Here is a 25,463-nt window from a genome sequence, read left to right on the forward strand (position 1 = left end):
GTAACTCCTGCTGGGTGGCCTCTCTTCTTGGAGATCCAAGAGCCAGTACACCAAGTGGTCAGAGAGAGACCATCCAGACTACAACTCTTCAGATCAATAAGAGACACACTCAGGGGGCAGACTCAGTGAGCGCCAAAGCCCCACTGGAGCAAATCTTGTACCATAAGGGTGTCTACAGCACAGAAGTTCCCCCATCATAGACACAACTGATCCTCACAGCCAATTGGCCTGGAGGTCAATTCCTCCCAGTGATACCAACAATAATAAAGGCTTAACTACAACAAGACTGTGCACACAGCCCACAAAGGGGTGCACCAAGAGTGTTCACCTCAGGTAATTAGGGAGGCTGAGCCACTGGCCTTATAGGACACCTAACACACAAAGTCACTCTATCAACACAGGGAAGCAGCCAAAATGCAGAGACAAAGAAACAGGTCACAAATGAAAGAAATTGAGGAAAGCAAACTACTGGATATAGAGTTCAAAACCACGGTTATAAGGCTACTCAAGAATCTTCTAGAAACCACCAATAAATTTAGTGAGACCCTCGAGGATATGAAAAAGGACCAACTAGAAATTAAGCATACACTGACTGAAATAAAGAATAATATACAGAGATCCAACAGTAGACTAGAGGATACCAAGAATCAAGTCAATGATTTAAAATACGAAGAAGCAAAAAACACCCAACTAGAAAAGCAAAAAAAAAAAAAAAAAAAGAATCCAAAAATATGAAGATAGCATAAGGTAGCATAAGGAGCCTTTGGGACAACTCCAATCATACCAACATCTGAATTATGGGGGTGCCAGAAGAAGAGAGAGAGCAAGATATTTTTATTTTTTTTTCATTTTTTTTTATTAAGGTATCATATGTGTACATAACTTACCATTGCGCCCTCCCTCCCCCCACTCCCAAACATGCCCTCACCCCCTGGAGTTTTGTGTCCATTGGTTATGCTTATATGTATGCATACAAGTCCTTCGGTTGATCTCTTATCTTCCCCACCTCTCCCTAACCTTCCCGCTGTAATTTGACAGTCTATTTGATACTTTACTGTTTCTGTATCTATCTTTTTGTTCAACAGTTTATAATTTTCTTTATTATCTATAAATGAGTGAGATCATGTGGTATTTTTATTTCATTGACTGGCTTATTTCACTTAACATAATGTTCTCCAATTCCATCCAGGTTGCTCTGAATGGTAAGAATTCCTTCCTTTTTATGGCAGCATAGTATTCCATTGTGTAGATGTACCATAGTTTCCTGATCCAGTCATCTGCTAACAGGCACCTAGACTGTTTCCAAATCTTAGCAATTGTGAATTGTGCTGCTATGAACATAGGGGTGCATATATCCTTTCTGATTCGTGTTTCTAGTTTCTTAGGATATATTCCTAGGAGTGGGATTACTGGGTCAAATGGGAGTTCCATTTCCAGTTTTTTGAGGAAACTCCATACTGTTCTCCACAGTGGCTGCACCAGTCTGCATTCCCACCAGCAGTGCAACGAGGGTTCCTTTTTCTCCACATTCTCACCAACACTTGTCGTTTGTTGATTTGTTGATGATAGCCATTCTGGCCGGTGTGAGATGGTACTGCATTGTCCTTTTGATTTGCATCTCTCGGATAATTAGTGACTTTGAGCATGTTTTCATGTGTCTCTTGCCTTCCTTCTGTCTTCTTTTGAAAAGATTTTATTTAGGTCAGTTGCCCATTTTTTTATTGGATCATTATCTTCCTTTTATTAAGTTTTATAAGCTGCCTGTAGATGTCGGAGATTAAACCTTTATCAGTGATAACATTTGCAAATATGTTCTCCCATACAGTGAGATTTCTTGTTGTTTTGTTGATAGTCTCTTTTGTTGTAAAAAAGCTTTTTATTTTGATGTAGTCCCATTTGTTAATTTTCTCTTTAGCTTCCATTGCCCTAGGGGCAGTATCAGTGAAGAAGTTCTTTCGGCATATGTCTGAGATTATGCTGCCTGTGGATTCCTCTAGTATTTTTATGGTTTCCCGTCTTATGTTTAAGTCCTTTATCCATTTTGAGTTTATTTTTGTGTATAGTGTAAGTTGGTGGTCTAGTTTCATTCCTTTTGCATGTATCTGTCCTATTATCCCAATACCATTTATTGAAGAGACTATCTTGACTCCATTGTATGTTCATGCCTCATTTATCAAATATTAATTGAGCATAGTGGTTTGGGTTGATATCTGGATTCTCTATTCTATTCCATTGATCTATATGTCAGTTCTTGTGCCAGTACCATGCTGTTTTGAGAACCATGGCTTTGTAATACAGCTTGAAATCTGGTATTGAGATCCCTCCTACTTTATTCATCTTTCTCAAGATTGCTGTGGCTGCCGAAACCGGTTTGACTCAGTGGATAGAGCGTAGGCCTGCGGACTGGAAGGTCCCAGGTTCAATTCTGGTCAAGGGCAAATACCTTGGTTGTGGGCACATCCCCAGTAGGGGGTGTGCAGGAGGCAGTTGGTAGATGTTTCTCTCTCATCGGCGTTTCTAGCTCTCTATCCCTCTCCCTTCCTCCCTGTAAAAATCAATAAAATATACTAAAAAAAAAACCCAAACATTGCTGTGGCTATTTGGGGCCTTTTTTTATTCCAGATGAATTTTTGGAGAGTTCTTTCTAGGTCTGTGAAATATGCCATTGATAATTTAATGGGGAATGCATTGAATCTATAGATTGCTTTGGGTAGTATGGACATTTTAATGATGTTGATTCTATCAATCTATGAACATGATATGTTCTTCCATCTGTTTACGTCTTCCTCTATCTCTTTTTTCAGTGTCCTGTAGTTTTCTGCATATAGGTCTTTTACCTCCTTAGTTAAGTTTATTCCTAGGTATCTTAATTTTTTTGGTGCGATGGTAAATGGAATTGCTTTTTTAGTCTCTATTTCTGTAAGTTCACTATTGGTGTATAAAAAGGCCATAGATTGCTTGACGTTAATTTTGTATCCTGCTACATTGCCGAATTCATTTATTAAGTCTATTAGTTTTTTGATGGAGTCTTTCGTTTTTTTTATGTACAATATCATGTCATCTGCAAATAAGGACAGCTTTACTTCTTCTTTTCCAATTTGTATGCCTTTTATTTCTTCTTCTTGTCTAATTGCAATGGCTAATACTTCCAGTACTATGTCAAACAGGAGTGGTGAGAGTGGGCATCCTTGTCCTGTTCCTGTTCTTAGGGGAAATGGTTTTAGTTTTTGCCCATTGAGTATGATGTTTGCTGTGGGTTTATCATATATCGCTTTTATTATGTTGAGGTATGATCCTTCTATTCCCACCAGGTTTAGAGTTTTTATCAAGAAAGGGTGTTGGATTTTGTCAAATGCTTTTTCTGCATCAATTGATATGACTATGTGATTTTTATCTCTCAATGTGTTTATGTGATGTATCACATTTATTGATTTGTGGATATTGTACCATCCTTGCATTCCTGGGATAAATCCTACTTGGTCATGGTGTATGATCTTTCTGATGTACTGCTGGAGCCGATTTGCTAGAATTTTGTTGAGGATTTTGGCATCTATGTTCATGAGGGATATTGGTCTGTAATTCTCTTTCATTGTGTTGTCTTTATCTGGTTTTGGTATTAGGGTGATGGTGGCTTCATAGAAGGAGCTTGGAAGTGTTCCTTCCTCTTGAATTTTTTGGAATAGTCTGAGGAGGATAGGTTTTAGTTCTTCCTTGAATGTTTGGTAAAACTCTCCTGTGAAGCTGTCTGGCCCTGGGCTTTTGTTTGCTGGAAGTTTTTTAATGACTGCTTCAATTTCTTCCATAGTTACTGGCCTATTGAGCTGTTTAGATTCTCCCTGATTGAGTTTTGGAAGGTTATATTTTTCTAGAAATGTGCTCATTTCCTCCAGGTTGTCCAGTTTGTTGGAATAGGGTTGTTTGTAGTATTTTGAAACAATCCTTTGCATTTCGGCGGGGTCTGTTGTTATTTCACCTCTTTCATTTCTGATTTTGTTTATTTGGGTCCTCTCTCTTTTCTTCTTGGTGAGCCTGGTTAGAGGTTCATCAATCTTGTTTATCCTTTCAAAGAACCAGCTCTTGGTTTTGTTGATCTTTTGTATTGTTTCTTTGGTCTCTCTGTCGTTTATCTCCACTCTGATCTTTATTATTTCCTTCCTTCTACTTATACTGGGCTTTTCTTGTTGCTCTCTTTCTAACTCTTTGAGTTGTCGGGTTAGGTAATTTATTACCATTGTTTTTTGGTTTTTGCAGTAGGCTTGTAGAGCTATGAACTTCCCTCTCAAGACTGCTTTCTATGTGTCCCATAGATTTTGGATTGTTGTGTTTTCATTGTCATTTGTTGCCATGATGTTTTTAATTTCTTCCTTGATCTATCTGGTAACCCAGTCATTGTTTAATAGCATGCTGTTTAGTCTCCATGTGTTTGATTTCTTTGGATTGTAGTTGATTTCCAGTTTTATGCCACTGTGATCTGAGAATATGCTTAATATGATTTCTATCTTCTTGAATTTGGACAGACTTTTCCTATGTCCCAACATATGGTCTATCTTTGAAAATGACCCCTGTGCACTTGAGAAAAATGTATATTCTGTGGCTTTGGGGTGAAATGTTCTGAAGATGTCAATTAATTCCATCTGGTCTAGTGAGTCATTTAGGATTGATGTTTCTTTGCTGATTTTTTGTTTAGAGGATTTGTCCAATGGTGATAGTGGGTATTAAAGTCTCCTACTATGATTGTATTGCTGTTAATCTCTCCCTTGATATCCTCCAGGATTTTTTTTTATGTATTTGGGTGCTCCTGTATTGGGTGCATATATGTTTACCAGAGTTATTTCTTCTTGTTGGATTGTTCCCTTTAGTATTATGAAGTGGCCTTCCTTATCTCTTCTTATGTCCTTCACTTTGAGATCTAATTTGTCAGATATAAGTATTGCTACCCCAGCTTTTTTTTTTTTTCATTTCCATTCTCCTGGAAAACTGTTTTCCATCCCTTCACCCTCAGTCTGTGTGCATCTTTTTTTTTCTGAGGTGGGTTTCTTGTATACAGCAGATATATGGGTCTTGTTTTCTTATCCACTCTGTTACCCTATGTCTTTTGATTGGGGCATTTAAACCATTCACATTTAAAATTCTTATTGATACGTACTTATTTGTAGCCATTTTTATTCTATACCCCTGTGTTCCTTCTCGCTTATTTCTTTTTTTTTATAGCAGACCCTTTAGCATTTCTTGCATTGCTGGTTTGGTGGTAATAAATTCCCTTAGTCCTTTTTTGTCTGTGAAGCTCCTGATTTCACCTTCAATTTTGATTGATAGCCTTGCTGGGTACAGTATTCTTGGATTGAGTCCCTTCCTTTGCATGACTTTGTATATTTCATTCCATTCCCTTCTGGCCTGATGAGTTTCTGTTGCAAAATCAGTTGCTAGTCTGATAGGGGTTCCTTTGTATGTAACTTTCTGTCTCTCTCTGGCTGCTTTTAAGATTCTTACTTTGTCGTTGCTGTTTGCAAATTTAATTATAATGTGCCTTGGCGTCGGTCTTTTGGGGTTCATTTTGCTTGGGACTCTGTGGGCTTCTTTGATTTGTGTGGGTTTTTTCTTCCCTATATCAGGAAAGTTTTCCGTCATTATTTCTTCAAACAGGTTTTCTATTCCTTGCTCAGTTTCCTTTCCTTCTGGAACCCCTATTATGCGGATGTTGTTTTGTTTTGTGTTGTCCCAAAATTCCCCTAAGCTCTCCTCCTGCTTTTTAATTTTTTTTCTAGAAGCTGCTCTACTTGGGTATTTTTTTCCATCTTGTGTTCTAGCTCACTGATGCGGTCCTCTGCTTCTTCTAGTCTACTCTTGATGCTTTCTATTGAGTTCTTTACAGTAGAGATGTCATTTTTCATTTCTTCTTGGTTCTTCTTCATTTCCTCTTGGTTCTTACTCATATTGTCAAGTTTGTCTTCTTTTATTTTCAGCCATCTTATGACCATTTCTCTGAATTCATTCTCTGTTTGGTTGCTGGCCTCTAATTTGTTTTCTTCCTTTTCTGGTGATGCCTGCTTTTCTTTCCTATGCGGGCTTTTTCTTTGTCTCCCCATGGTCTCTCTTCTCTGGATGTCTGGTTATGTAGTTCTCTCTCACCTTTCTGTGGTGGAGTGAAGAGTTCTTTGAGTCCAAACATTCGCGCCACCTGGGACTCGTGCTCTGGGGCTCACAGCTGTTCGGTGGTCATTGCAGTTGTTGATTTTCAGGCCTCCAACAAGATCCACTTTCCCTTTCAAGATGGCGTGATTTCCTTGTCCGAGCCTGTAGCTCCATGAAGGGACCCGGCTGCTGTGGGGGCTGCCCTGTCAGGGGAACCCCGTCCAGCAGTCCCCCACCCTCTCCTGGGGTTAAGCTGTCCCTTAGCTTGCCACCAAACACTGCCTGTGCGCCCCTCAGCTGTTCTTTCTTTCTGCTCCAGGATAAGACTGGGAACACGTCTGTCTATTCTGCCACCATTTTCTCCCCATATCAAGAGAGCAATATATTGAAAACCTATTTGAAGAAATAATGACAGAAAACTTCCCCTACCTGGTGAAAGAGATAGACTTACAAGTCCAGGATTCACAGAGAACCCCAAACAAGTGGATTACAAAGAGGACCACACCAAGACACATCATAATTAAAATGCCGAGGGCAAAAGACAAAGAGAAAATCTTAAAAGCAGCAAGAAAAACAGTTAGTTACCTTCAAGGGAGTACCCATACGACTGTCAGCTTATTTCTCAACATAAACTATGCAGGCCAGAGGTAGTGGCAAGAAATATTCCAGGTGATGAATAACAAGATCCTACAACCAAGAATACTCTACCCACTAAAGCTGTCATTTAGAATTGAAGGTCAGATAAAGAGCTTCACAGATAAGCAAAAGCTAAAGGAGTTCATCATCACCAAACCAGTGTTATATGAAATGCTGAAGGGAATTCTTGAAGAAGATGATGATGAAGAAGAAGAAGAACAAGAACAAGAAGAAGGAGAAGGAGGAGGAGGAGGAGCAGGAGGAGGAGGAAAGGGTTAAGATAAAAAATATAAACAACAAAGTGACAACAAATACATATCAACAAGTGAATCTAAAAATCAAATGAATAAAAAATCTGATGAACAGAATAAACTGGTGAATGTAATAGAATCAGGGGCATGGAAATAGAACAGACTGATGATTCGCAGAGGGAAGGGGATGTGGGGGTTCAGGAAGAGGTTAGACAAAGATCTTATATGCATGTATGCAGTACCTATGGACATAGACAATAGAGTGGTGAGGTCCTGGGGTGGGGTGGGAACCGGGTGGAGGTGAGCTATGGGGGGGGGAAAAAAGAGGGACATCTGTAATAATCTCAATAATAAAGATTAAAAAAAAGAAGGTGTTTAACATGGAGAGGGTATAGAACTGGGGACTCAAATAGTTTGACTTTGGAAATTTGTTTTTGGTTCCATTCACACAATCTGGCACATGGGCTCTCTCTGGCATTGCATTGATGGAAGAAATAAAACTTTTCTATGTTTTACCTATGACAACCTGAATATATTTTCAAAGTACAGGGACAGGCTGGATCCATACTATCACAGAAAGCTTTTACTGAAGTATCAGTAGCACTTAATACTTGTTAAAGTAGATCCTGTGGAATTGTGTCCTTGTCCTCAACAAAATATTTACAGCAATGAACTCTGAAGACCATGGGCTACATCTGAGAGGACTAACTGCAGCGCCCTCTGTAGTGCTGGGGATACAGGCTCCTCTGTGCTGAAACAGCTCAGTGGCTGACTGATGGAGATGTGATCTGTGCACTCACAACTGAGGTGCTGTGAGTAAGAGGAAATCTATTGCCAAACCCCACAGATATTTCTCCTGTCAGAGAAAAAGATGTTCTTCCTGAACCCACATATCCTTCCATTTCTTATAGGAAATTCAGTTCCATTATAATCCTACTAGAGGCCCAGTGCATGAAATTTGTTCACGGGGGGGGGGGGGGTCCCCTCAGCCAAGCCTGCACCCTCTCCAATCGGGACCCCTCAGGGGATGTTCAACTGCCAGTTTAGGCCCGATCCCAGAGATCGGGCCTAAACCGGCAGTCGAACATCCCTATCACAATCTGGGACCACTGGCTCCTAACTGCTCACCTGCCTGCTGGCCTGGTCACCCCCAACTGCCCCCCTCTGCTGACCTATTTGCCCCTAACTGCTTCTGCCTGTTGGCCTGATCGCCCCTTAATGCCCCCCCTGCTGACCTGGTCACCCCAACTGCCCCCCCTGCTGGCCTAGTCACCCCCAACTGCCCCCTGCTGGCCTGGTCACCCCCAACTGCCCCCCCCTGCCAGCCTGGTCTCCCCATGCAGCCTGCTGTTCAGTCATTTGGTTGTCCCTCACTAACCCCTCCCTCCCTGCCGGCCTTGTCACCCCACGCACCCTGCTGTTTAGTCATCCATCCGGTTGTTTCAGTTGTGACGGCCCCTGGCTTTTTATATATTAAGATGGAACCACCATCTTTTATGTGGTCCATTGTTGACCAAAATATTGTTATGGGGCTCATGACTGGATGTCAATTGTATATCGATAAAACTGGGGGGAAAAAGACCATGCATTCCAATCCCCTCAATTTTTGGATGAAGAAACTGAGGCTCCTGAAGGAAAAGTTACTCAAGGTCACACAGTTATAATTGACAGAACTAGGACTAAAATCCCTGGTCTTCTAATTCTTAATGTAATAGATTTCACTATATTCCTGTGCCTTCTCCCCCAACTAAGCACCTAAGATCTTAACCATCCTAGTAGATAATTTTATATCCTGATTTTTACAACTCTCTAATGAAAGAAATGCTACAAATCCACCTAGAAGAATATATTTCACTAGAGGCCTGGTGCATGGATTTGTGCACCAGTGGACTGGCCTGCGCCCTCTTGCAATCTGAGACCCCTCGGGGGATGTCGGACTGCTGGTTTTGGCCCAATCACTGCGTGCCAGGCCAGGGGACCCCACTGGTGCACGAATCTGTGCACCAGGCCTCTATATAAGGTCTTTGGTTAATCTCTTCCAACCCTCCCCCAACTTCCCTCTGAGATTCATCAGTCTGTTCCATGTTTCTATGCCTGTGTGTTGAGCATCTTCCCCATGGTGGTCAGTGCATGTCATAGCTACTGGTCGAAAGATTGAACAGTCGAATGGTCAAACAGTCACTTAGGCTTTTATATATATAGATTGCCATTTATGATTAGGAAGTTCTTCCATACATCTAACTCAAAAATTTCCCGCTACAACATAAATCCTTTCCTCTTTGTTCTGTCCTTAATGGAAATGGATCACAGATGTTTACTATCACCAATAACATTTATGAAATATGTGTGTACACATGTGTGCCTGTACAGACATACCTTGGAATATTGTAGGTTTGGTTCCAGACCACTGCAATAAAGTGAATATTGCAATAAAGCAATCATAATATTTTTGCTGGTGGAGGGTCCTGTCTCCAATTTGTAAAAAAAATGAAACATCTGTGAAGCACAATAAAACGAGGTATGCCTGTAGACACATTCTCTCTCTCTCTCTCTCTCTCTCTCTCTCTCTCTCTCTCTCTCACACACACACACACACACACGTAACAAAAAATTAAGCTTCTTTTCTATAGGCTAAATGACTCCTCAGTGGCAAACCAAGTCAGAAAAATAGAACCTATGAAGGAATATAAGACTCGGGTCTTTTTATTCTGTCCCTTTAATGCTACAGCAAAACCTTGAGCAAGAGATGAACCCATGGGGGTGATTTAGCATCTTAATATTAACTAAATATCCACATTCACTGATATCCAACTAAATAGGACCTCTAATAGCCAGAACTTCTTTGCTATATATTTACTTTGGCATTGCAAAACAAGGCAGGGCCCAGACTGATCTCATATCTTATACCTTTGCCATTTCTAGTTTAGAGTAAGAAATATTGCTGATCCAAATGGTACGTGATGGTGGAAAAATATTCATCTATGGACTCTACTTAAGAGCATCTCACAGTGAAGTACAGTTATTCATATATCCTTGATCAAGAACATAGCCACTCTGTCTGAGAAGGTTGTCCTTGTCAGTGGAATGCTCAGTTTTGGGAGAAAGATGATTGCAGTGAAGAGAGAGATAAGGCCCTGTTTCCTAGAGAACTGGATCAGCTCAATCTCCCCTAGAGGTTAGGGGGGTGACATGTTGTAGCAAAATTATACTCAGACCTCCTGAGCTCTCCTTACTAAGACAAGAAAACAGATTCAGAGATTTAAAAATATTTTTTATCAGGTAATCAAAAAACCTTATTAAGTAGAACATCTTTTAGATTTCTGAGATTCAATGGACTGAGAGTCCAAACTGAGTTGTTTTGGAAATAAATAATTCAATCTAACAACTAGGAAAGCTCATGTAAAATAATTTAAGCAGACAGATTGCCAATGTGACCTCCCTGAAACCACCCTAGTAAAGGGAACCACCCTTGTAAAACAAAGCTACTCACGGCAATAAGCTGGTAGGAGTTGTTCATCATGGCTATCAGCATGTTCAGCAGCACTACCAGGGAGATGACGTTGTATGTCCCAAACATGGTAGCTCCCACAAACTCTGTGAACTCATGTCTGGCTTTCACATTGGTGACATAGAGATTTAAAAGTCCGAATACAGACCAGAAGAGTGACTGAAGGGTTTCAAAGAGCCTAAAGAGAGAAAAGAGCAGGTTAGTTAATTCTTTAGGAATAGCAAGATGAGAGAAAATGTGAGGTGATCTGCTTAATAAGGAGGCTGCCATATTTGCATCCAAACAGGTAGACTGATGATCTCACATATTTTGGTCTCTTCCCCAACTCAAACCAGCTAGATCAGTTTGTTTGTTTGTTCTCACTTCTTCTTACGCTTTGTCTTTCCACCTATACCATTTCCCTCTTCTTAGTCTACGCAGCACCTATAGCATTGAAAGACTTGTTTCAAGGGCTGAAGACTTCCTCCACCAAACTTCCTCTCTCATCTTCAGACCATGTGATTTACCATCAGTCTAATTACATAGAGGGAGAAATACAGTGGCACTTGCATTATGGTGCTTGGATTATATTGCTGTGGATTAAAATGTCAACTCTGACATTTGCTAGTTGAGTGAACATGGGCACTTATCATTTCTAATACTTCTATTGTGATTCCCACAGCTCCCAGGATGGTGCTCAGCTCAGTTGAGGAGCTTAAGGATTTTTGAATTAACACGTTATATGAGTTGTTTTAAATGTTATATTAACTAATAATTATTGAGTACTATAAAAGCATACTAAGCACTTTACATACATTATCATTATGATCCGTATAAAAACTTTGTTACTTCTGAGGAAACAGAGGTTCAGAGATTGAATGACTTCCTCATGGTCACCCAGCTATAAGTGTTTATTAACTATTTGACTTTGGAAAAGTTACATAGCCACTTTAAACTTCAAGTTCCCTGATTTCTAAAATAGTTATTGATAGGATAAATACCAATTGTTAACATTTGTTGTGCTCTTACTATATGGCAGGCACTGTGGTGTTTTCAATGTATTATAATATTTGATTCTCAGAATAACCCAATGAAGTAAATACTATTTTGTTTTTTCAAATGAGAAGCTGAGGTACAGAGTGGTCACATAGGCAGGAAGAGGTAGGATTTGCACCCAGTTCTTCTGACTCTGGAGCCCACACACTTAACCACCTTACTCTATCACATAAGATACTGCACCCAACATAGTGTCTGGGATATCGTTAGCATTAAAAATGGCAGTTATTCTAATTGTTTGCTTGTACTTTCCATTAGACTATGAACTTCTTGAGGATAAGGATGCCATCTTACTCAATATGCTCATTGCTTGGCACATAGCAGTTGCTGAATAAATGTTTGTTGAATAACTCTATAAAAGATGACAGGAGAAGAAAATAACTAAAGAAAGTACAAATGAATGGCACCACCCTGTGATGATCGTATTACTAGTAAGAAGGCTATGAACTGAAATTAAGGGATAAAGCTGAAGACAATCAATAAGGACATTTAATATCTGTTCAGAAAAAAAAAGAAAAGCCTTTGAGGGGACTAAGTTTTTATCCACGTAAATAATATGGGAAAATATGGACTGAATGTTAGGTAGAGAATCAACATTGATTAGGAATAGCCATAAATGAATGGTGATAGTCTACAAGGGGGTTGCAAATGACCTGCTAGGTCACAGCTCTGTGCTATTTAGCTATACATACATTTTTAAAAAATATATATTTTATTGATTTTAGAGAGGAAGGGAGAGGGAGAGGGAGATAGAAAAACATTAATGATGAAAGAAAATAATTGATCGGCTGCCTCTGATGCTCCCTACTGGGGATAGAGCCTGCAACCTGGGCATGTGCCCTTGACTGGAATCAAATCTGGGACCCTTCAATCCACAGGCCAACACTCTATCCACTGAGCCAAACCAGCTAGGGCTGCATTTGTGATTATTGTAATTTTACACAACAAATTTTACATGGCTTTACAAAACCAGTCTTATACCTGCATCAAGAATAAAGAAGACTGGAGCATGTATGCCTAAATTGAAATCCTAACTCTGCCACTGATCATCTATGTGACTGGGAGCAGCCTGCTTAACTTCTTTGTGCCCTAATTTCTCCATTTGTAAAATAGTTAATAATAATAGTGGCTACCTGATAGCATGGTTATAAAGATTATATGAGTTAATTCATGTAAAGCTCATTTTGTAATAGTGCCTGGACCTCACACTTAGTAAATATTAGTTATTTTTATGAGTATTACTAATCATCAACCCAAATACAACCTTGTTGTTGTTTTGACTTTCTTTATTGTCCTTATAGATTGTCATCCATTTGTATATCTAGTTTACATAATTGAAATCATAGTATATATAAATTTTGTGCTTTTAAAAATTATAGATATTGTATATATATAGAGTCTTCAAAGGTAACATTTCAATAGCTGCCCAATATTCTATCCAGCAAATACCAAGCTGGTCTGAGAGTGTTTTCAATGCTTTAGATGAGAATAGATGGTAAGTTTAGATTTTCAGATGACATAAGACTTGGAGTGTTAGCTAATAGATTGAATGACAGTATCAAGTTTCAAAAATATTTTAACAGCCTGGAACAATGTGCTAGAACTAATGAGATGACATTTAATAGGGATCAATGTAGAGCTTTGCTCTCACGCCAAGTGCCCAAGTACAAAATGAGGGAGATAGCAGAAAGGCTAAGGGTTTTTGCTGACAGCAAGTTCAAAGTTGATCAGCAGAATGACAGAGCTGGCCAGGTACTTCAACCATATGGGGGGAGGGTAAAATTCTCCTTCTAGAATTAAAGATAGGATTGCTACTGGACTTCATCCTTTTCAGTCAGTTATTTAATGGGCATGTTGAACACCTTTATGTCTTAGTTTCCTCTATGATAGGTACAAGGCTTACTAAGCTGGGAATCTCAGTATGGTGAAAGACAATAAATTACTAAAATACAGCAGATTATTTATTGTAATAGAGATGTAGTTAGAAGGCCATGGAAAACACAGGAGACTGTTACTGAGAGCAAGGTCAGAGTAAGAAAAGACTTAAAGAGCAGGTAATGCTTTGGCAGAGAATTAGAGGAGGGGTACAAGTGTTCTAGGCTGGCCAGGATGGGCATTTTAGGCAGAAGGAATGGTATGTTATGTGTGAAGGCTGTAGGGCTGAGAAGCTCCCCTGTAGTTGGAAAAGTGCAAGAAAGATGTTGACTATGAAGGACAGGAGTAAGAGGGTGGAGAGGTGGGGTCCAGATAACTAAATCCTGTGTGCTATGGTAAAGAGGTGAATTTTATACTGGAGAAAATTCAGATACCTGGTGAGCCTTAAGCCTGGGAGATGACAGGATAACACTGGTATTTAGAAAGAAACCTGCGTGTGGCAGGTGGGAAGTTATTTGGATGAGAGATAAGACTTAAGGCTGGCACATGGAACACTTTCTAGGATAGACTCACATGTTAGGACCCAAAATAAGTCTTAATAATTTATTTTTTTCATGTTTCAGAAAAATATTTATAACTGATATCTACACCATTCAGTTTCTACTTTCAATAGTCAACTTCTTAGCATAAAGCCCCAGACTGTTATACTAATCCAGATTTTAAGTCTTAATAAATTTAAGAAGATGGAAATCATAACAAGCATATTCTCTGACCATAATGGTACTAGAAATCAATCACAAGAAAAAAAAAGAAAAACACACAAAGACATATAAGCCTAACCAATGGACACAGACACCAGGGGGGTGAGGGCATGGGTGGAGGGATGGGGGGCAACAGAGGGATAAGAACACATATGTAAAACCTTAATCAATAAAGAAAAGAAAAACACACAAAGATATGGAGGCTAAGTAACATGACTAAACACTGAATGACTTAGAAACGAGATCAAGGAAGAAATCAAAATATACCTTGAAGCAAATGAAAATGAAGATACAACAACCTCAAATCAATGGGACATAGCAAAAGCAGCCCTATGAATGAAATTCATAGCACTACAGGCCTAAAATCAGAAACAAGAAGAATCTCAAATAAACAATATAACTTTACACTTAAAAGTACTATGAAAAGAACAGCAACAAAAATGCCCAAAATGTCTAGAAGAAATAAAAACCAGAGCATAAATAAACAAAATAGAGTCTAAAAAATACAAAAGATAAGTGAAACCAAGTGCTGTTTTTTTTTGAAAAGATAAACAAGATTAACAAACCTTTAACAGACTCATCAAGAAAAAAAGAGTGAGGAACCAAATAAATAAAATTGGAAATGAAAAAGGAGAAGTAACAACTGACTCCACAGAAATAAAATGAATTGTAAGAAAGAATTATTAACAATTATATGACAACAAATTGGACAATGTGGACAAAATGGATACATTCCTAGAATAAAACAATCTTCTAAAACTGATTCAGGAAGAATCAGATAATCCTAATAGACAGATAACAACTAATGAAATCAAAGCAGTAATAAAACAAAAACTTTCAACAAACAAAAGTTCTGGATTGGACAGCTTCACAGGTGAATTGTACCAAAGAAGAAATAACACCTATCCTTCTCAAACTATTCCCAAAATTCAAGAGCAGGTAAGACTCCCAAGCTCACTTCATGAGGCCAGTAGTATCCTAAATGCAAACCAGATAAAGACACCACAAAGAAAGAAAATTATAGGCCAATATCTCTGATGAACATAATGCTGAAACCCTCAACAAAATATTAGTGAACTGGATCCAGAAATACATTAAAAAGATCATACATCATGATCAACTTGGATTTATTCCTGGGATACAAGGTTAGTACAATATCCGCAAATCAATAAACATGATACACCACGTAAACAAAATGAAAGATAAAAACCACATGCTCATACCAATATATTCAGAAATAGCATTTCATAAAATCCAGCACCCAATTATGATAAAAACTCTCAGCAAAGTGGGAATAAAGGCCATATATGACAAACTCACAGCCAACATCATACTCAATGGGCAAAATCTAAAAGTGTTTTCCCTAAGATCAGTAACAAGTAAGGGATGCACGCTTTCACCACTCGTATTCAACATAGTACTGGAAGTCCTATCCACAGTGATCAGACAAGAAGAAGAAATAAAAGGCATGCAAATTGAAAAGTAAAACTGTCATTATTTTCATATGACATGATACTGTATATTGAGAACCTTAAAGATTCCACCAAAACTACTAGAACTGATGAATGAATTCAGTAAAGTAGCAGGATACAATATCAATATCTATAAATCAGTTGTATTTAATACACCAATAATGAACTATCATAAAGGAAAACTAAGAAAATAATTCCATTTACAATTGCATTAAAATAAATAAATTATCTAGGAATAAAAACAGACATTAAGATCAGTGGAACAGAATAGAGAACCCAGAAATAAACCCACACATTATGGTCAATTAATACTTTACAAAGGTTGCAAAACATACAATAGGGTAAAGATAGCCTATTCAATAAATGGTGTTGGGAAAACTGGACAGATACATGCAAAAAATGGAACTAGACTACTTTCTTACACGATACACAAGAATAAACTCAAAATGGATTGAAGACTTAATATAAGACTTGAAATCATAAAAATCCTAGAAGAAAACTCTCTGACATTTCTCTTAGCCCAAGGATATATATATATATATATATATATATATATATATATATATATATGAAACAAAAGAAAAAATAAACAAATGGGACTATATCAAACTAAAAAGGTTTGCATAGGAAAGGAAACCATCAACAAAATGAAAAGACAATCCACTAAATAGGATAACATATTTACCAATTTTACATCTTATAGGGGGTTAATATCCTAAATGTATAAAGAACTCATACAATTAAACACCAAAAAACCCCACAAACAATCTAATTGAGAAATGTGCAAAGGAATTGAATAGATACTTCTCCCAAGAGGACATACCAATATCCAATAGACATATGTAAAGATGCTTAACTTCACTAATTAACAGAGAGCTGCAAATTAAAACCATAATGAGATATTACCTAGCACCTGTCAGAATGGCTATCATCAATAAATCAACAAACAACAAGTGTTGGCCAGGATGTGGAGAAAAGGGAACCCTCATGCACTGTTGGTGGGAATGTAGATTGGTGCAGCCACTAAAGAAAACAGTATAGAGATTCCTCAAAAAATTAAAAATGTCCACTGCCTTATGAACTAGTCACTCCACTTCTGGGAATTTTTCCAAAGAAACCCAAAACACTAGAACTGATAAATTTGGGAGAATATATGCACCCCTATTTCATTGCATCATTATTTACAACTAGAGGCCGAGTGCACAAAATTCATGCACGGGGGATGGGGGGGTTGTCCCTCAGCCCAGCCTGCACCCTCTCCAATCTGGGACCCCTCGAGGGATGTCCGACTGCCCTTTTAGGCCCAATCCTACCTGGATCGGGCCTAAATGGGCAGTCGGACATCCCTCTCACAATCCAGGACTGCTGGCTCCCAACTGCTCACCTGCCTGCCTTCCTGATTGCCCCTAACCACTTCTGCCTGCCAGTCTGATCACCCCATACCCACTCCCCTGCCACCCTGATTGATGCCTAACTGCTCCCCTGCCAGCCTGATTGCTTAACTGCCCTCCCCTGCAGGCCTGGTCACCCCTAACTGCCCTCCCCTGCAGGGCTGGGTCCCTCCCAACTGCCCTTCCCTGCAGGCCCGGTCACCCCCAACTTCCCTCCTCTGCCGGCCTGGTTACCTCTAACTGCCCTCCCCTGCAGGCCTGGTCCCCCCCAACTGCCCTCCCCTGCATGCCTGGTCACCCCCAACTGCCCTCCCCTGCTGGCCTGATCACCCACAACTGCCCTCCCCTGCTGGCCTGATCCCTCCCAACTGCATTCCCCTGCTGGCCATCTTGTGGCAGCCATCTTGTGTCCACATGGGGAAGCCATCTTTGACCACATGGGGGCAGCCATCTTGTGTGTTAGAGTGATGGTCAATTTGCATATTACTCTTTTATTAGATAGGATAGCCAAGATTTTGACGCAACCTAAGTGCCCATCAGTAGATGAGTGGATAATAAAGCTCTAGTACATTTATGCAATGGAATATTACTCGGCTGTTAAAAAAAAAGAAGGAAATCCTTACCCCTTGTAACAGCATGGATGAACCTGGAGAGTTTTATGCTAAATGAAATAAGCCAGTCAGAGAAAGACAAGTACCATATGATTTCACTTATATGTAGAATCTAATGAACAAAATAGAAACAGATTCATAGGTACAGAGAACAGACTGATAGCTAGAAGAGGAGAAGGGGTTGGAGAACTGGGTGAAAAGGTGAAGTGATTAACACCCCTCCCCCCAATTTATAGACACAGATTACAGTAGCTTGATTGCCAGATGGATAGGGTGGTGGGGCAAGGTAAAAGAGGGCAAAGGAGGGGATAAATGGTCATGGGATGAGACTTGACTTTGAGTGATGAGCACACAATATACAGATGATGCTTTATAGAATTGTACACTTGAAACCTATAAAATTGCATTAACCAATGTCACCTCAATAAATTCAATAATTTTTTTTGAAAGGAAAGACTTAAAGCTGGGAGACAAGTTAAGCATGCAGCAGTTCTTGGAAGAACTAATGTAGACCTGAATAAAGACGATGCCTAGGATTCTGGCTGGTGTTACTTAATAAGGTGAGGAATTAAAGTGGAAATAGGTTTAGGATGGGGATATGGAGATAAGGAATTTAGCTGTGGATATTTTGTGTTTGAGAGACCTGTGGCACAGCCAGATGTATTCAGGAGGCATCTGGAGATAAAGGTTTTGGCCTCAGAAAGAGATATAAGACCAGAAAGTTAGCTTCTTACCATTTCCACCCTTTTTCTCTCACAAGTCCTGTGTGATCAGAATGGTAATGCCTTCCCAGTTGCTTCTCTTGACAGTAGATGAAGGCCAAGTACTCCCAATATGGAATTCTGAACTAAAACCACCAATAGTACTGTCATGTGATTGTCAGCAAGGACAATAAAGTTCCCTTGAATTATGTGCCAAGGGGAAAAAGAGATTTTTCCCTCTTTTAAGCCAAAGAATAGCAATGGCATCTCTGTAGAATCAGAAGAAAAAGGATGACAATAAGCATGCCATTCTTTGTTCTAGGCATACAAACGAGTTCACTTTCCCCTTCTCTAAAAGCTGAGTCTTTCTGATGCCCTGAGTAGCATGTATTTTAGTAGGTTTATACAAAAAATGCCTGAGTTAAATAATTTAAAAGAAAACATAAATCAGAGTCAGAGGTGTATGGAAGAAAAAAAATTCAACACCTAGAGAAAAGTTGAGCTAATATTACTGTTGATTTGGCCCCAGCAGGATGATGCTTCTTCATAACTGACCCCTCAAGATATAATTTTGTGTATGACAGTGCCCATTCTTGTCAATTATCCCTGCTAGGAAAGTGATGGGAGCAAAATGTCAGTTGGCAACAGGGGTGTTAATAATCACTACAGACTTGCAAGAAGGTGTTTCATAAACTTCCTAAACATAGTTTATATGAAAGAGTAATTGGCAGGGACCTGGCATCTTGGAAAACACCTTGCATTTAGATGTTAAATTCTGTTGAATGCTTTGGTGGGAACAAATATAATCTCCTAGTGCTTAGCCACTACAAAATTGCTCTTTATATTGAAAACAGGTTGATGTGAAATCTGTCTCTAGAGTTATGCAGGAGAGGAAGCATTTCCTTGTCCGGAGGCACTAGCAAGGTGACCAGTTGCCATTAAACACCCAAGATTGGATTAATAAAAATAGCACTATTTCTTTGTCAACTCATTTTGGCCTCTCTTTCCTTTCACATGAGTCTGGTTTCTCTATCCAAAATTTTACCCTGAGAGGCAATAATTATGGCCTAGTGGAGTGGGTGGGCACTGCAAAATGGGCAATGGAATAAGCTAACATTTTTCAAACTCTATTCACTGGAACATCATCCTGGCCAATACATTAGGGGAAACCTCTCACAACATTGTACATTCACAATGGAAAGTCTGAGAAGTCCTACAATGAAGAAATCTTTTAAAATTTGTCTTAGCATTTTCAAAAAACATTTGATCTTAGATCCTGTTTTCATGTCTATTAACATTTCCCTCATTGTGGTTATTTGTAACCCATTTTAGAAAATTCTGCTAGAGGCAAATAATAAGAATAAGCTAGGTAGGATTGCTTTTTCCATTCTCAATTTGTGGAGCTTGGGGTCAAGCAGAAATACTTCTTTCTTAGCCTTTGTTAATGAACGGCTTTCTAGAATATCTGAGTCCACTAAAGTGCTTCAGTTTATAGAGTTAAAGGTAAAAATTATATCTTAATTTAATGACTAAGAATATCTCACAACCTTGGGGTCATTATTGTGATACTGATGAGTGGCACTCCCCAGAACTTGGGGTGAAGATGAGAAATGTATAGGCCACTGACACCAGGGTAAACCCATCACCATTCTTGGAACCTAACACATTTCCTGAAGTGTGCTTATTTGCTTTCTATTGTCTATTTCTCTAATAGTGATTTGTCAGAAAAAAAAGCCACTCTTAAGGCTTGAAGGTCCTAAATAAATAGGTATTGAATTTTCAAAGAAAAGTTACAGGAGTTCCATGTGTCTGGAGGTAGTAGACTCATGGACAAAGAGTCTTGAGCTGTCTCCTGTGTTCCCAGTAGGAATGGGAAACATTTCCAATCAGTGCTTGGTACTCTTTGAAACCTTAAATTAATCCCAGAAGGTAAGCTGATTTTAATCTTTCTTTCAGCCTGTCCTCTCTTTCTAGCTTATTTTTGTGAAAGGTGGCGCAGTTGTCACTGGGAGATGCTCACAAGCTTTTGCGATAACTCCATTCTACACTCCACAAAAGATTATTACACAGAGCATTTTTCCCTACCAGCATTCCAGCTTCTATTCTACACTGTGTGTGCTCAAGCAACCTTATTGGTTCCCATTTAGCATGTCCAATTAACATGCCTTCTGTTTTACAATCCTAGGTAGGGAAAACATTCCTCGATCAGATACAATGCTCACCCCAATAATACAATCAGGTAAAAGAGATGCAACCACTTCACATAAATCCCATTCAGACATACCAATTCTACAAATGTTGACCTTAATCCCATCAACCCTTATGTCTCTAACTGCAGCCTCTATTTCAGGCGTCTTCAAACTACGGCCCCGCGGGCCACATGCCGGTATTTTTGCCGTTTTGTTTTTTTACTTCAAAATAAGATATGTGCAGTGTGCATAGGAATTTGTTCATAGTTTTTTTAAACTATAGTCCGGCCCTCCAACGGTCTGAGGGACAGTGAACTGGCCCCCTGTTTAAAAAGTTTGAGGACCCCTGCTCTATTTGGTCTTCATCAACAGGTTTTGATTTTATAATACTGAGTAGGGGAAGTTTTGCACTGTCAGATATATATCTATTTCCATAAAACATTCAGGAAGAGGAGACACAACTTCTTTACATAAAGCCTGCTAAACATTCCAACTTTCATAATTCTAACAACCCTTACATTTTTATATGATCTCAATTGGTGAAGCCTGAGTCAGGGCTTCACCAATGGGTTTTGGTACCACAGTTTGTGGGACTCTTGTGTTAAATCAGTCCTGGAAACTTCTCTTTTCCACCCTCTGACCATGTTACTTACTCTTGTGCAAAAGTTTTTAGGTCCCCAGCCAGGGGTTGATCCAAGAGACCCTAGCTCTTGTGTCAGCCTAACTTGATTAATTTAACTAACTACTGCCAGAAGAAATTGCTGATCATGTTTCTCATTGTAATTTTTATCTTCTGGCTTTTTTAATTTCACCAAACTAGGGTAGAGTGGACTTTTTTTGGACCCTTTAATGTTGGGGAACCAGCACAGGTCCCTTTGTCTCACTCAACCTTTGATAGTACTGTACTAAAATTTTTATTTTAATCTCATCATGTCCATTTTATTCATCTCATTTTAAAATAACCATCTTAAGATTTGCATCCTGCTGGGATGAGTCTTGTGACTCTCCCCTTTGTTTCTGCTCCTATCAATATTTGCTTTATTCACCTTATTTCTTTTTTTAAATTGTTGAGAGAGAGAGAGAGAGAGAGAGAGAGAGAGAGAGAGAGAGAGAGATTGGTTGCCTCCAGCACTCACCCTGACCAGGAATGGAACCTGCACCCCTTTGGTGTATAGGACAATGCTCCAACCAACTGAACCACACCACCAGCAGGGCCATCTTATTTCTTAATAACTACTGAAAAATTTCCACCTTTTTGGTCTCTTCTTATTCTTCTGTTACTTAGCTTAATGTTTTTTACTAGCACATGTAAGACCTGGCCGAGGGTGGGGGTGGGGGTGAGGAGGAAGCTGAGACAGGAAATTTGATAAGGCTTCCCCAAAGGTCCCTGGGTTTTGCAGTAGAAAGGTTACATGGGGTACCCAAATGAAAGTGGCCCTCTTAACCATAGCATTTACCATAACCTGGGTAATAGGCATATTCAGCAATGAATATCCCAGTCATCATAAAGCCAGTCCCACATGGCTTGCATATGAAGCATACCAGCTGCTTCATCTGGGGGGATCTACTTGGCTCAACATTTACAGGGGGAGATGGAAAGTCCCCCTTATCAGGGTAAATAGACCTTAATGGCTTTTATCCAGTCCACCAGGCTGGCTGTTCCTTCAGAAATAACCTCCTGGGTATATGGATTGTATATAGCCATTTCTGATTGTTCCATAGTGAGCGGTGGGTTCTACATCTACTTAAATTGCTCTTTCACTCTGCAGCCTTCAAAACCAACTACACAGTGTCCTAAATAGTTACTCTCAAAATACATTTCAGTATAGATTCATTGAAGAGCTGATGATATTGAACTACAAAATGAAACAACTCCTTTACTCTATACTCCCTAGTTTCAGTAGGTTCTTGGTGTCACCTGCCCCACTACATTGAAACCTTCTTGCTGATCAGAGGTCTTAGAGGTATTTTCTATTGTTCCCACATAATTTCCCCCTTGGGGGCAGCTTTGAGGCTGATGACCCAAGATCAGAGTGATCTAAATCTCAGCTTGGCTTAGTATTAAGGCCCAACCCAACATTTTTTTAAAATTTCTTTATTGATTAAGGTGTCACATATTTGTCCTCATCCCCCCATTCCCATCCCACACCCCTCCCCACGGATGCCCCAAACCCCTGTTGAACTTAACCATTGGTTAGGCTCATATGCATGCACACAAGTCCTTTGGTTGATCTCTCCCCCCTCCCCTCACCCTCCCCTATCCTCCCTCTGAGGCCCGATAGTCCGATCGATGCCTCCTTGTTTCTGGTTCTGTTCTTTTTCATCAGTCTATGTTGTTCATCATTTCCCCTAGATGAGCGAGATCATGTGTCACTAGAGATATACTTATATGAACTGAATGTGAGATGAGCAATAATAGTTATGCTGACAGGCAAATGAATCAGTCTGTAGTGAGTTTCTTTCTGGACCAACAGTTCTTTTGATACCCAATATCAATGTCCACCAGTTCCTTATGTGTACATGTTGGCACTGACCCCTCAGCTCTGGATGGTGGACAAATGGTGGTAATGCAAATTCGATTCCCTCTGGTTGGGTCTCGGCCAGACCCAGGGGCACGGCTTCATCTGGACCCAGGGGCACGTGGCCTCACCTGGACCCAGGTGCGCGCGGCTTCCCCCGGACCTGGGACCCAGCCTCACCCGGATCCCGGGGCACACGGCCTCACCCAGACCCAGGATCCAGCCTCACCCGGATCCTGGGGCACATGGCCTCACCTGGACCCGGGATCCAGCTTCACCCGGACCCAGGGGTGCATGGCCTCACCCGGACCCAGGGGTGCGTGGCCTCTCCCAGACCCAGGGGCACGTGGCCTTACCCGGGCCCGGGACCCAGCCTCACCCAGATCCAGGGGCACATGGCCTCACCTGGACCCGGGATCCAGCTTCACCCCGGATCCAGGGGCGCATGGCCTCACCCGGACCCAGGGGCGCATGGCCTCACCCGGACCCAGGGGCGTGTAGCCTCTCCCAGACCCAGGGGAGCGTGGCCTCACCCGGATCCAGGGGCACATGGCCTCACCCGGACCCAGGATCTAGCTACCCCTGGACCCAGGGGCGCGTGGCCTCACCCAGACCCAGGGGCGCGTGGCCTCTCCCAGATCCAGGGGCGCACGGCCTCACCCGGACCCAGGACCCAGCCTCACCCGGATCCAGGGGCACATGGCCTCACCCGGACCAGGGATCCAGCTTCACCCGGACCCAGGGGCGTGTGGCCTTACCCGGACCCAGGGGCCCGTGGCCTCACCCGGACCCGGGACCCAGCCTCACCCCGATCCAGGGGCACACGGCCTCGCCCAGACCCAGGATTCAGCTTCACCCGGACCCAGGGCCGCGTGGCCTTACCCGGACCCAGGGGCGCGTGGCCTCACCCGGGCCCGGGACCCAGCCTCACCCAGATCCAGGGGGATACGGCCTCACCCAGACCCAGGATCTAGCTTCCCCCGGACCCAGGGGTGCGTGGCCTCACCCGGACCCAGGGGCGCGTGGCCTCTCCCAGACCCAGGGTCGCGTGGCCTCACCTGGATCCAGGGGACCACGGCCTCACCCGGACCCGGGACCCAGCCTCACCCGGATCCAGGGGCACACGGCCTCGCCCAGACCCAGGATTCAGCTTCACCCGGACCCAGGGGCGCATGGCCTCACCTGGACCCAGGGGCGCGTGGCCTCTCCTGGGCCCGGGACCCAGCCTCACCCGGATCCAGGGGCACACGCCCTCACCCTGACCCAGTTCCCAGCCTCACCCTGACCCAGGGGCGCACGGCTTCACCCGGATCCGGGACCCAGAGGGATTTCGTCTTCTTGATCCCAATTCCTGTTGGTCAATTCCATCTCAGCAATTCCTTCGGCCATTTTCTCAGAGCTCCAGGGCAGCCGCCGCAGAACTTGTTGGGCGGCGGGCTCGGCGAAGCTCCGGTGTGCCTGGTGCGCGGTGGCGGGCTGGTCTGGGGTGGCTGCGTCGGCCCTTGGGTCTGCAGCGGTGGCCGGTCGCCGAGTGTGCGCACCTGGCTGCTTCCGGGGCGTTGAGATTCTTGAAGGACTCGGAGGTCAGCAAGCGCAGAGTCTCCTACCCCATGTCTCCCAGGGGCTCGTCTGTCCGTGCTCGGCAGCAAGTGGAGCTGTCCTCTCAGCCGGAGACCGCCGGGGTACTGCGCCAAGCACGTTCCAGACCTCCATTGTGTCGCCTGAGCCGTAGTTCTTAAAGTGTGATCTTTGGGTCACCGGCATCAGCATCATCCCGCGTACCCCTCTCTTTTATTCTAGTTGTAGAGCATCTGCTCAGCCAGCCCTCCGGTGGTTCTGGATGGTGTTTGCTCTGCTCTCCCGTCGTAGACTCAAAATTGTTGTGGTAGGCAACAATCAGGCTTCCGCCCTATGCCTCCATCTTGGTCCTCCTTTGTATAGTTAAGTCTTGATTGTTGTTGGTGTCGCTGGGAGAAATTGTCCTCCAGGCCAATTGGCCGTGCGGACCCTCTGTGTCTATAAAGGAAGAGTTGCTGTGCAGGAGACACGTTTATGGGCTGGGTCTTGGTGCAGCAAGGCTTTGGCGCTCACTGAGTCTGCCTCCCGAATGTGTCCCTTATGCGAGTGGTTGAAATCTGGTGTCATCTCACACCGACCACTAGATGCCCTCATTTCTGGGTCTCCAATGGAGTGTAGGTCAGCTACTGCCTGATGCCACCCAGCAGGAATTACAGCAAAAACTGCAGTTTCCTCCTCCTGTCTGAGCGGCCCTGGAGTAGTCCGACTAGAACCGCAGTTTATCTGATCAATCTGCCACAGGGCAGGCCACCCACATGCAAAAGCCGTTGTTTGGAGCCCAGGTGGGCCTGCAAAACGTGCAGG

The 25,463-nt window shown here is 41.8% G+C and overlaps 1 protein-coding gene across 1 annotated transcript in view; it reads right to left on the minus strand.

Moving 5' to 3' along the window:
• The window catches only part of TRPC5 (transient receptor potential cation channel subfamily C member 5), a gene marked incomplete at both ends in the record, with an annotated part of 206,036 nt that overhangs the window by 66,236 nt on the left and 114,337 nt on the right, over positions 1-25,463 (minus strand). Inside the window, one exon of the mRNA XM_079765692.1 lies at positions 10,510-10,705. Within this exon, the coding sequence (XP_079621818.1) occupies positions 10,510-10,705 (196 nt within the window). The remainder of the gene's footprint in view (positions 1-10,509; positions 10,706-25,463) is intronic.

Source organism: Cnephaeus nilssonii, assembly GCF_951640355.1.
Source record: "Cnephaeus nilssonii genome assembly, chromosome: X".
NCBI lineage: Eukaryota > Metazoa > Chordata > Mammalia > Chiroptera > Vespertilionidae > Cnephaeus > Cnephaeus nilssonii.